The 12888-nt window shown below is 36.5% G+C and overlaps 1 protein-coding gene across 4 annotated transcripts in view; it reads right to left on the minus strand.

The window, feature by feature from the left end:
* Window positions 1–4556: 4556 nt before the first annotated feature.
* The window catches only part of LOC125458118 (protein FAM13B-like), a 118631-nt gene continuing 110299 nt past the window's right edge, over window positions 4557–12888 (minus strand). For 3 of the 4 annotated variants that reach the window (XM_048543025.2, XM_048543023.2, XM_048543022.2), the window contains 4 exons: window positions 12187–12270; window positions 10896–11086; window positions 7071–7172; window positions 4557–6537 (listed from right to left, as the gene is read on the minus strand). In XM_048543025.2, the coding sequence (XP_048398982.1) occupies window positions 6414–6537; window positions 7071–7172; window positions 10896–11086; window positions 12187–12270 (501 nt within the window). In that variant the 3' untranslated portion in view covers window positions 4557–6413. The remainder of the gene's footprint in view (window positions 6538–7070; window positions 7173–10895; window positions 11087–12186; window positions 12271–12888) is intronic. The other variant, XM_048543024.2, reaches the window with a different exon arrangement.

The following is a 12888-nucleotide window of genomic DNA, read 5'->3' on the forward strand; positions in this document are numbered from 1 at the left end:
AAGACTGGTGCTATCCACTATCTTAGTAGTGGTCATAGAGTTAATGTCATTTCCCACGACAGACATACAATCAATCCACTTAGTTTCAAATAAGAGGCCACCCGCACACTAGAAGGTCAGATTGTACCTCAGGCCAAATTGGGCACATGGCAACTAACAAGGCACTTTTGTTTAAAAGAAAAAAATCTACATACAGCAGGGTGGAAGGGTATACTTCACAGATCACAAACATGTTCAGATTGTGGACATCACCCCAAATCTGGTTTTAACAGGTTCTTTGTCTGTGTAACCTCTTCCCCAATCCCAGATCACCATATTTCTATATTCTTGCTGCTCCTTTCTGCTAACTCAGCCTCTCCTTCCACACAACTGAGGGCCAGTGTGACACTGCTTGGCCTGCTGTGTTCATCCAGCCTCACATTTTATTATCTTGACACAAGTAGTGTCCTGTTCTCCAATTGTGCTGCCTGCAAACTTTAGGCCCAATACTGGGTTACCTTGGGTCTTACCGTTTCAGGTTTATGAATTGTTTCCTGCACTCCCAACAAACTGAAAAACTATCATGTCCCATGGTTGGATGAAGTAGTTTTGAGAATTCCATAGATTCTAGGCAGCTAACCAGAAAGGAGCAAATATAAATAATTCCATTCAAAAAAGTGAAGGGAGGGGGAAAAAAAGGACGACAAGCCTTCAACAGGAAGTTGGCTGTGGCTGCTGGATTCTATTGTTAGGGATGTGGTAACAGGGCATACAAAATAAGGATTAGGCAGAGTGAACAAATTTATGAAGAGCAAAGTGTGCTTGACAAATCTCAGAATTTTTTTTAAATTAAGTGTATAGGTTAGAGTAGGTGGGCATTATATTCAGAATTTCCAAAAAGCATTCAATCAGATGCACAGAAAAGATTATTGCACAAAATTAAGGATTGTTGGGGTTGGAGAGGATATATTTATATGAATTGAGCCCTGGTTTATTGGAAGGAATGAGTTTTCAGACTGGCAAGCAATATGTAGCGTGGTACCACAAGCTTTGTTGCTTGGGCCTCAACTATTTACAACTTGCATCAATGACCTTGTTTGGTTGGTGGGGGTGGGGGGGAATCAAGTAAAAATTTAAGTTTGCTAACGATACAGAGATAGCTGAGAAAGTTGTTAGGGGAATTCAAAAAGGACTCAACACAGATTAAGTGAAAGAGTAAGAAAACAGCAGGTGGATTATAATCATGGAGTTGTCCAATTCAGAAGGAAAAACAGAAAAGCACAACCTCTTTTTCCTCCCAAAGGTGGGAAAAGTTGACAGAGGAATTTGTATGTCCCTGCACACAAATCACAACAAGCAAGAAAAACAAGTGATATGGTAAGTTTTTAAACACAAGAGGATGTTGAATAACAAGTGGAAAGAAGTCACACAATAGTCATATGGAATCTTGGTGAGGCCCCACCTGGAAGTGGCAATACACAACTTATGTATTTACTCAAGGAAATGTAGACATGCCCGACAGGGAGTTCATTAGATCAATGTCTGGAATGAGGGGTTTAGTCTGGGGAAAAAGGGTAAAATAAATTAGACCAAGTTTCCTATAGAAAACAAACTGACTTTATCAAAACATTATTCAAGCTAACAGGGTAGATGCAGTAATGATGTTTCGCTTAGCTGAGGAGTCTAGGGCTCAATGTCATGATAGCTCTTTTAGGACAACGATTAAGAAAAATTGTGAGCAGCATATTGGCACAGTGGTTAGTACTGCAGTCTGACAGTGCAATAAACCCAGGTTAAATTCCAACTTTGGCAACTGTGTGCAGTTTGCACATTCTCTGGTTTCCTCTCACAGTCCAAAGGTATGCTGGTTAAGTGGATTGGCTATGCTAAATTACGAAGTGTCCAGAGATGTGTAGGCCAGGGGTGTGGTACATATTTAATGTGTGGTTAGGTTCCTGTTCAGAGGTTAGTGCAGACTTGATGGGCTGTAGATCTGTACATGGACTGTAGGAATTCTATAAAAGCTTCAGAACTTGCTGTCCCAGAGAGCCTTGTTTGAATACATTTGAGACAGGGATCAACAGATTTTTTAAAAAATACCATGGGAATTGAAGGATAGGTGAATAGTCTGCCAAGGTGTGTGGCTGTGCAAGTTTGAAAGACCAAGTGGCCTACCCCCTTCCTATATGTTGTGCTCTTGTATAACTGCAGAAAGCATTAGTTTCCTCCAACATCATCATCCTGGGCCTCATCATGACCAGAAACTCAACAGCCCAGTTGCTAGAACAGGTTAAAGGGTGACAATTCTGTTGTAAATAGCTCACCTTCACTTTTGAAGGTCTTTAGTACACTATTTGCCCAGGTGATTGAATGCAGTTCAAGAGATTCTATCATTTGAGATTAGTCCACTTGTCACACTTCATTAACCCAAACACCCAACCCTTTTTCATTAGTGAATCAGGTACACAACCTACAGGATGCACTACAGCATCTCCCAAACACTAACTGCTGTCATTGCCCTGCAAAAAGGCAAAATGTTTCCACCAAGTCACACACTATCCTGATTTGCTATCTTTTCATTGTCACACAAGCACGTTATCACAGCTTTATGTCTAACAGCACTGTCGACGCACTTTTGTCACTCTGCAGGAATTCAAGAAAGTCCAGCACTTCCTTCCCATGGCCAAATAGTGGTGGACAATAAATGTTAACCTTGCACATATTGTGAAAGCAAACAAGGCAAACCAAGGTTTTTTTTAAAAAAGTATTACCTTAAATAAGAGCACCACCACAGTGACCTTTTCCCTAGCCTTGCAGATGTATGCACTAACTGGATTCCAATAATTAACAATTAACTTTAAATTAATTTCCAGTTAACTGAGCTGGTAAATACATTTATTTTAACTGATTAAAACTGGCAACCATGGGTAATTTTTCCCAAGTTAATAAAGCTCAAAACTTGTTTGTCATTAAAGATGACCAAGTCAATCTGCTGAGTTTTTTTGGTGCTGTTAGCACTCTGCCCAGTCAATAAATAATTTATAATCAACCACTGGAGACCAAGTACAGGATCATGATCATTTTATTCAAGTGACGCAGTAAGTGCATTATACCACTAAGACATAAATACTTAGCATTTCTTTACCACATTTTGGTCATACAAAAAGCTCATTAGCCAAATTCCAATCTGGCTTCATACAAAGCATTAAGGGATAGGTCATAGGTTAATGTGTTAATATCTTCTTCAATCACAGAACACTTAGTCTTACCCAGATGTAGTTGTTTCTCCTCATCCACTAGCAGAGTCTGCCATCTCCCGGTCTCTCAATCTCTCCCAACTCAGTCTCTAGAATGCTTTTGTTAACATTAACTTTGTACAAATACAAGTTACTTACTTAGATTCCTGCTGACACTAACCTCTAGGGTGTAGAAGTTTCATTGGCTACAAGAGCCATTAATTGAAGTTTGATCTTTAATTTTACTGTCAATAATTTCTATACAACCCTCGCAATCTAAATTCACTCATCAAGCCAAACATCTAACACAAAAATTGGGCTTATTTAAAAAATCATGCATATAGCAATAGGCACAATTTTGGTTTGATTTAAATGGGGTGGGGGATGATCAATCAAGAGACAAAAGGAATAGAAAAACTAAAAATCCATCCTAGGAACTGCTGAAAAGAGAAGATATACAGCAGGGAACACCTACACCTATTATCTCAATCCAATAGTTATTTTTCACAACATCTCACCAAGAACTTACTTGATTCATATATGGCAGATTCCAATTTAGCTGATTTTCAAGTCAATGACAGATTTATTTAGAGATACCCAAATAGCAGCAGCCATTTCGCAAAAGATAACATCAGGCATGTATTTGCTATGTAACTAGTTGATCACCCCTCACAATAGCCTTCCGTGCTCATTCATCTGGTAATTTTAGTTTCTGGTCAAAACAAAAAAGGAACAGGAGTGCATTACACACCCTTGAATATTATGATGAATGGATCTCTATAATATCTTCACTTTCTCACCTTATCTTTATTTTCCCAAATGCAGTGCAGAATAGAACATGCAGAAATGAGGAGTCACTATTTACATTGCAGAAATTTTATTTGATACATTGAATAATGACAAGCATGGCTCAGGGCAACTAGGAATTCAGGCGTGATTGTAGATTTTGATGCTGAGTGTAGTCAATATGTTCCAAATCACACTAAGGCACTTCACTCGTGATGAATCACATTTCAGCCAGAAATATGATAAGCAAACTGCATTTTAGAAATTTTTGATAATTACCCTGAATGCTTTGTGCATGCTGCTTCATTCAGAAATCACTGACAAACTAAACTACATGAATAAAGAAAATATTTCCAGTAAAATAAAATCTGCGTTACCTAGCTTTCATTAATATGGTAACATCCAGTCTATGATCAATGGCACAGCACACTGGCAAAAATATATTTTCATGTCATGCCATTAAGACAAACGTTGCTGGGATATGCTATAATTGGATGTGCAACTATTGTTATGGTTTTCTAACAAACTGTGAATCCATTCAAATAAATGCCAGACTAATATGGGAAACACTTTATTAAAAGTAAAAGTAAATGACACAGCATATATATTAGGAAAACTAGTTGATATATTAAACTGCAAAAATAAATAATTGACATGTAACACGCACTGTGGTAAATCCTACAGTTCATCGTAACATGAAACCAAAAGTTCCAGGGTGGCAAAAACGATGGCACGTGACAAAGTTTTAGCCATCTCAGGTTTTGTTACATGAAATTTGTTTATTCCAAAGCAATAAACTGATTTAAACATCTAATACATATTAGAATGTTGTTCCAGATATCAAATTTTAAATGTCATTGTTTTTGTGATTTTTTTTCTATTTACTCTGGTAAAATTGAATTCAACCTTAAATTCTTAAGCAATTTCTAACTGTGAACCAAGTGTGGATAAGACTGGTTTAAAAATGTCAACATTGTAAAATATACAGATTGTAAACAGGTTTAAAAATATCAGATTAAAACTGAAATGTGGAAAAGATACATTGCTATCAAACGTACATAGATGCACACAAGAAAACACCTGAAAGTGCTGAGACCATGCATTTATTAAAGTCTTCATATTTAAATGCAGTAATATTGTAATTTTTCAAACAGTGAATATTTGACATACTACAGTGCCTAACCATTTTGCTGTTTTTGTTACACAAAAGACGAAACCTAATCATGTACAAAAATGTACACAATATCTCTCAAATGGATATTTTCAAACTAAGATGCACCATAGTCGAGATTAAATTTCTGCTTTCAATAAAGGGCCCTTGTGCTGTTTACATTCAGAGATTTTGCAAGTATTACTTATTAAAATCATGCAAAAAAAAGCTGCTTAAATTACACATACAGTAGATGCATGCAATGATATCACAGTTACAAATAGTATTATAAAGCAACACCCATCTTATTTCTTCGAATGACAAGGAGACTCAAAAAATTTTCATATTGTTTCCAAAAGTGTTTAAGAAAAAAACAAGATCACTGCACAATAAACTTTACACTTTGTCCTTCTATAGAACAGTCTTCAGCATGAAAAAAAGTGGCACAGGAAGTTATACTGAAAGCAGGTATTTTGCATTAGAACATTCATAAATCAAATGCTGCCAAATATTTCACTTCGCAGAACAAATCTGAATGTTAATACACTTAGTAAAAGTAACAGCAATTTAGTAAACATTTACAGTATATTAGTGCTTTCTGTACCATTGTGGACAGCAAACTACAGTAACAAACAACTTCAATCTATTATATACAGCAAGTGTAATACAACAACTTTCTGGCTCAGACTCTGCCCACTTCGATGGTTTAAGAGGAAATCTACTGAAAAATCACTACTTTGCTTTTCTACTCTGAATAGAGTAGCAACTTTATGACAAATGCTTTAGAAAACTGAAGCCCAAACTGAAAATTTGGTTCTGGAACTGAAAAAGAATCATTAAACATTTTCTAGCTTTTTCATACAGCAAGCACAGATGGAAATGACATATCTATCAGTCTGCAGTTTATAATGTCTTGATGGATTATGGACAGGTAAATGGTTCAGTATTCTACATTTTCATTAACAGATAATTTAAAAAAATTTAAGTACCCACAGTAAATATTATTATTGTCATTTCCAGAACAAGATGTATCAACCTTACAAAGCATTAGTCAGTATAGGTTTAGTTACTCTGGAGCCATCTACTGTTCATAGCTTGAGATGCAACAATACCCTTTGCTCATTACCATGTAAAAAGCACCAGAGTAAGTGCACAAATTGGCTTTAGGCAAGGGTTAAGTTACAAAAGAGGTAAGCACCAGTTCCATTGATAAAGCGTGCATTGCTCGTGATAAAGATAGTACTGATGAACATCAAACCAACTTAAAGTGATTTTGCTGTATCGTGCTTGCTAATAAGAACTTCCAAAAGCCTGACTCTGGCTTTTATCCGTTTATATTCTCTGTACTCTTCAATCATTGGAGTACGATCTTCTTTTTGTACGTTCCTGGAATATTCAAGAAAATAAGATTCAATTGTAATTTATATTCCAAGTTTACTAGTAACAATTGATTTACAATTTGTGGCCATAAATTAAACTAGATTCCAACTATCTGAGCATAAACATGTTATAAAACATTCATTCAGATAACAAACTTGTTTATGTATAAAATCTTACTTTATCTGTACGGCTGGTCCAAATTTATATTGCACACTGAAGTGAGCGGCATGTTGCAAATTAATGAGCTAAAAGTCATTTTATACTGAAACATATATTGGAAACCAATTGAACACTAAAAAGTGAGTGCTAATACAGCACATGGACTATCCACCATATTCAAATCCATGCTGTGCTATAGTCAGGACAAGGGTGAGGAATAAGGAGTGAATGAGAGGATATGGAGGCGGGGGAGTGGAGAGAAAAGGAGGAGGAGACAGTGAGGAAGAAAAGGTTGACTCGGGAGAAGAGAGAGATGAATAAAGGAGTCTTTTCTCAACGCGTGGTCTTACAATTAAAAAAGTGAAAGAACATGAACAAACCTTCCATTTTTTTTATAAAATTTTTCTTCAAACTCACGCAGTGTCTTACGTAATTTCTTTCTGTCATCTCTTGCTTTCCAGAGTTGTTCAAGCAGTTCTGGCCTAAAACAAAATCAAAAATTCAAAACTTAAAATCTGCAATTAATTTTACAATGCTACATGAAAAGATATGCTCAAATACAACTTCAATAACAGATGAATATGCCAGCCAGCCTGCCTTCTTAATAAGAAATTAAGAAACTTAAAAATATATACCTGGTTCAAATACATAAAAATTTACTCAGAGATACAGACACAAAATAACATTTTAATTGTGGCGTACAGTTTCGACTTTGGGCACATTTAGTGATCCAGACAGTGTCAAAAATTGCAACGATTTTGAGCAGTGTTTATTTTCCCTCTAGAGTTTACACTCAGATTCACTGCATACAATCAAATGCAAAATACAAGCAGGCAGTTTAAGAGGGTCATTTATACAAAAAAGGGCTTTTATCAAACTCTAAAGTTAGTGTAAAGAGAATCCTTTCATAAACAAACCACTGATTAACAATTACTTAGTTAAGAAAAATCATTCAAATGTTTTCAAAACGTGCCTGTGTATGCCTGCAACCAGAAGAACCTGTCAAAATTGTAGTTATAAACTGTTTTTAAATAAAGTACTAAAATTAGCAGAAACTCAATGATTAATTCATTGTGGAAGTGTGTGCAGTTTTGTGGAAAGGACAGTCTACAAGGATGACATTCTAAAACTAGCAAAAAGATCACAAAACATCTATTTGCACTAAACTCAACAAAATTTACACAAATCTTTGTACAGAGGCACTGATCGCATGAATTGTGCCAAAGGTGAAGTGGAAACTCTGTCCCTTTGTCTTCAATGTAGTCCACTGCTCCTGTGGAAAGAACTAGGACCTGAATTTCGAATGTCAGACATTGTTCCTGCAGAACAGATGGGAGTTGCATGACAGGATCCTGTGGAATTCCCAAAGGAGCAGACTGAGCAAATTTTCCAGGAAATTGAATATTCTGATGTACAATTCTCCTATGCCTGAAACCCCCAAATGAATCCATTTAAATCAGACTTGAGAATTTTGCCGCAAATAATTACCCAAGATACATTTGCAGATTAGACACCTGGATAATGATTAAGTTGATCCCAAAATCTTAACGCCTCCACCCCTGTGTTCACAACTTAAAGCCAAAGCCAAAGCCAACACCACCACCACCACCACCCCCCCTCCCCTCATGCGCCATTCTCCATCTCCCCAAGGACCCAACACCTACCAATCCTCTTGACTCCACTTGCCTGACAAAACACTATCCCTGGCCAGTGGATCTTCTATACCACACTGCCAAAACTCCTCTGTACCAAATATGCACCTCAATCTACCCTAGCTACTCCAAAATTTACCTGGCACCTCACACATTTTACATAATTACTCTTTCATAGGAACATAGAACATTACAGCGCAGTACAGGCCCTTTGGCCCTCGATGTTGCGCCGACTTGTGAAACCAATCTGATGCCCATCTAACCTACACTATTCCATTATCATCCATGTTTATCCGATGACCATTTAGATGCCCTTAAAGTTGGCGAGTCTACTACTGTTGTAGGCACTACTGAGTAAAGAACCTACCTCTGACATTTGTCCTATACTTATAGCTTTAAATTGAGGAGTGATAGATATGTCCCCTTGTGATAGATATGTCACCTTGTACTAGCCATCACCATCTGAGGAAAAACGCCCTCACTATCCACTTTATCTAACCCTCTTGTATGTCTCTATTAAGTCACCTCTTAACCTTCTCTAACGAAAACAGCCTCAGTCTGTGCTACTGGAATTTTTTTAAAAAGTCACAGAATATGGTGATTACGACTGTGAAAACAGGGGCATAGTTTGGAGTGTTTGCCTTCCCCAAACATCTTGCAGTAGGAGGATACAACTGAATGTATAAGGTACACTCCACTTTCTGAAGGAGCCATGATCAGAATCACCTGTCAAAAATGGAAGTGGTCTGTCTTAACAGCTAAAAGTCAGAGTGCACTAGCAATCTGCGATTGCCATTTCTCAGAAAATCCAGTCCAATATATTCATTTTACTTGTATAGATGGCAAGGTAAAGTTATTAAGAACTTCATGTTCATCTGATGATTTATTATTCATAGTAGAAACTACCATTTTTCAACTGGAAGCAGGGACTGCAAGGGTCTTGGAGTATTCCACAGAATTAAAATATGCTTAGCTAATTTCAGCTTCAATTTGAGCATAAATGTGATGGTAGCAGTGCAAGAGCACAGAATGTACAATGAGGACGATTAGAAACACACTAGGTAATCAGGCATGTTAAATAATTTTCCATAAACAACAGTTTGCTGAATACTGCTTAAAAATAAAGTTTAAAGTAACAATGCCCAAATCGTCTTGTGTACAACGTACAAAGGCAGCACATCAAGTCCATAAGAAGGTCACAGCATGTATGAAACAGAACTCCTGACCTTTGTACCCTACTCCTCTGAAACATTTCTTTGTGGATTAAGTATTAGTAGTTTAAATTGTTAGTTTTCAAAACTTAAATCTGGTTGGTAACCAGATTAAATTCCATATGAGACACAACACCATAACAACTTTGTCTCCCATCCCTTCCCAGAAAGGGAGACAATGATAGAAGAGGTGGCAACAACAGCATAAAGTGTACACTATCTGGAATGGACATAAGGATCAAACCAGACTGAAGACCTTCAATCCACACACACTCAAAACTTTATTTCTAAGTTTTAATTGTTTATCAACTTTATGATAATATCTATTTCAGCATTCATAACAAGAAGTCTTTGTGATCATATTACATTGTAATTACATCCTCATGCAAACCAATGATAAAGGAATGTACGCAAAGAAGTGACATGCCTGGAAGTAATGACAATGTTGAATTAGGGTGGGACATGGTCATGAAAGCAAACATGAGAATTTTAATGCAATGCTTTGAAAATAGTCAATTATTTTAGATTAGTAAATACAAATTTGCTATTTGTGGAATAATATACAACAGCTAAATGCTTAATAAATTTTAGAGATTGTGGAGGGAGACCAGTGGGAATTAAATTTTTTTTAAAAGTGGTTAAATCATCAATAAAAATACTCATCAGAAGCAGCAGTGGAGGTGAGAACAAATTAGCAGTCAATGAGATAAGCAAGTTCAGTTCTGGATTTTTAAAACCTAGGTTATCCATTCGGAGGAACACAGCTCAGAAATATTTGCAGCCCACTCAGTTTAAAAAAAAATTAGATGGAACATTATGAGTGCGCTAGGACCAGAAGAGATCAAACTACTGTAAGTAGATGTAGGTATGGGCTGAATATAAACCCATTTAGCAAATGAAGTTCAACTTTGGGAAAGTTGAATAAATGCACATGGGCAGGTCTATACTAAAAATAAGTATTCACTACAGAGTCAGAGATCTAAACAAGTAATGAGAGAGACACCCAGACATTATAGTTCATAAGTGATGCTATAAAGATACTTGTGAACTAAATAGGGTTCTAGACTGCATACATTTAGTTAACATAGGACAAAAGAAAATTTAGCACGAATTAAGATGCTAGACTTTTTATTCTGAATACAGTGATGTATAATATTTAATAAATCACAGTGAGTCTGCCCAGATGACATCAAAATTACATCCGAATTCAGAAAAGTATGGTTTTTTCCTCATTAGACTTCTGGTGTAAGATTAATTCATTCTCTTCTCTCCCAACCACTGAAGACACAAACAAAACTATACATCAAAACGTGATGCTTCAGTATTTTAATTGTATACTTACATTGATGCAGCATGCATGCTTGATACCCCTAAATCAAGACTCAGCCTTACTGAAGTCTCCTTTACAGTTGATGCAATTGTATTGTGATCATTATCCAACTGATCTAAAAAGTTCCTAGCATGCAAGCCTGGCCTCAGGGCAAGGGTGAAGTCAGCTGTTACATTACAGTCATCCTCATCCTCCTCCTCTTCCTAAAAAACAAAAACAAAGAAAGCTGCAGGCCTGTAGTCTGTGATCAACATTCAAGAATAAATACTATCAAATTCACATTAAAGTTCTAAAGCTTTAGGTTGTTCAAATAACACATTTATTTCATGACTAGGATAATAACTAAGATAGTAATAGGTCACAAGATCAATCTTTTCCATATACTGCAAGACCACTTTTTCAAGTAATCAGTGAACTCCTGTAAATAACAAATGTTAACAGGTTGAAGCAATTGAGCAGCAATTCTTCTTTTTGACAACTCCTTCCACAATGAAATGAATTTGCATTCTTTTGTTCAGCTGGGCAGTGGATAATGGTGGAGAGAAGAGGTGGGAAAGACAGAAAATGGAACTTTTTATTCCAAAGATTTCAGAAACCAAAATTCCAATTCTTTTGGATTTGGCAGCTTGCCTGAAAGAAATGAATTAGAATGAGTGGATTTTAAGACCACATCACCAACCACTACGAAATGCCAAAACAAAAGCATTTAACTGACAGACAAAGTGCCCAATACATCCAGAGCCAAGAGTAAGCATCACATGGAATAACAGCTACTATTGGATTGTATGTTCTTTTGTTGGGAAACACTTCTTAGTTGCGGTACTGACTTCAGCGTCAAGTAACACTTGTGTTGCTCCCCGCAAAAAAAAATACTACAGATGTCCAGGCCTAGAACAGAAGAAATTTCTGGCGAAAGTGTGCATCCCAATCATTATTGTATTATGAAAACCAGATATGTTTTTCAAATATCCAAAGCACAATTGTGAGTAATCTGTTTCTCATTTAGTACTACACCAGACAGCATTTTTGGTTTGTTAATAATCTCCAATACAACCACTAGTTAAACCAACTAGCAGTATTTCTAAACAAGAATTAAATAGCAAAAACTGTAATTTTATTTTTATAACTTGGTATATAATTGTTTATTCAAAGTATTTTAAGCTGAATTTTAATAGGTATTGTAGAACTAACAACAAAATGCTCAATGGGATTTCACAAAATGCCATTCAAACAATTTGTGAGGTTGTGTAACCAAAAAGCTACAAGCAGCTTAAAATATTACAAATACAAAATGAAAACTTACCTTTATTTCTTCAAAGAAGTGAGCTGTTTCACCTTCAATGATTGGCTGTAATGTCTGGCCACAACGTTTGGTTGATGGAGAGCCCTGGAAAAAATTGGCAAAAAGGATTGTTATCCTGGCTTGTGAAGATTTGGTAGTAAGAAAAGGCCAAGTGGCAACTGTCTCCTTGTCATTTTGAGATTATTAATGCGAAAGTTGAACCCCCCCTTGACTTTGGTAACATTTCAAAAACTTAATTAACGTGTTCAGAAATTGTGTGTTCTGAAGCTGTAATTGAAAAAGGTGACAAAAAATTCAAATTGCTTTCATTCCTGGTATTCTCAAATTAATTCAAATTGTTAGATTACCAGTTCCAGACAGCTGATTCAGAAGACAGTGAAAAAGTCACAATCTCCAATGCTGAATCAGTATTTCTTTCCTTGCCTCAGTGTACAAAAGATCATTTTCTGAACTGGCAGAATAATAGAATGGTATTACAGAGGGAAGCCATTTAACCATCAGACCTGTGGTTATATCATAGAATCACTACAGTTTAGAAGCAGGCCATTCAGCCCATCGAGTCCACACCACCCTTCCAAAGACTATTCCTCCCAGACCCACCCCCTACCCTATCCCTGCACTTCCCACCCTAGACACTATGGGCAATTTAGCAATAGTCAATTCACCCAACCTTTGGACTGTGGGAGAGACCTGGAGCACCAG

The sequence above is a fragment of the Stegostoma tigrinum genome, chromosome 13 (assembly GCF_030684315.1).
Source record: "Stegostoma tigrinum isolate sSteTig4 chromosome 13, sSteTig4.hap1, whole genome shotgun sequence".
In the NCBI taxonomy this organism is placed as follows: domain Eukaryota; kingdom Metazoa; phylum Chordata; class Chondrichthyes; order Orectolobiformes; family Stegostomatidae; genus Stegostoma; species Stegostoma tigrinum.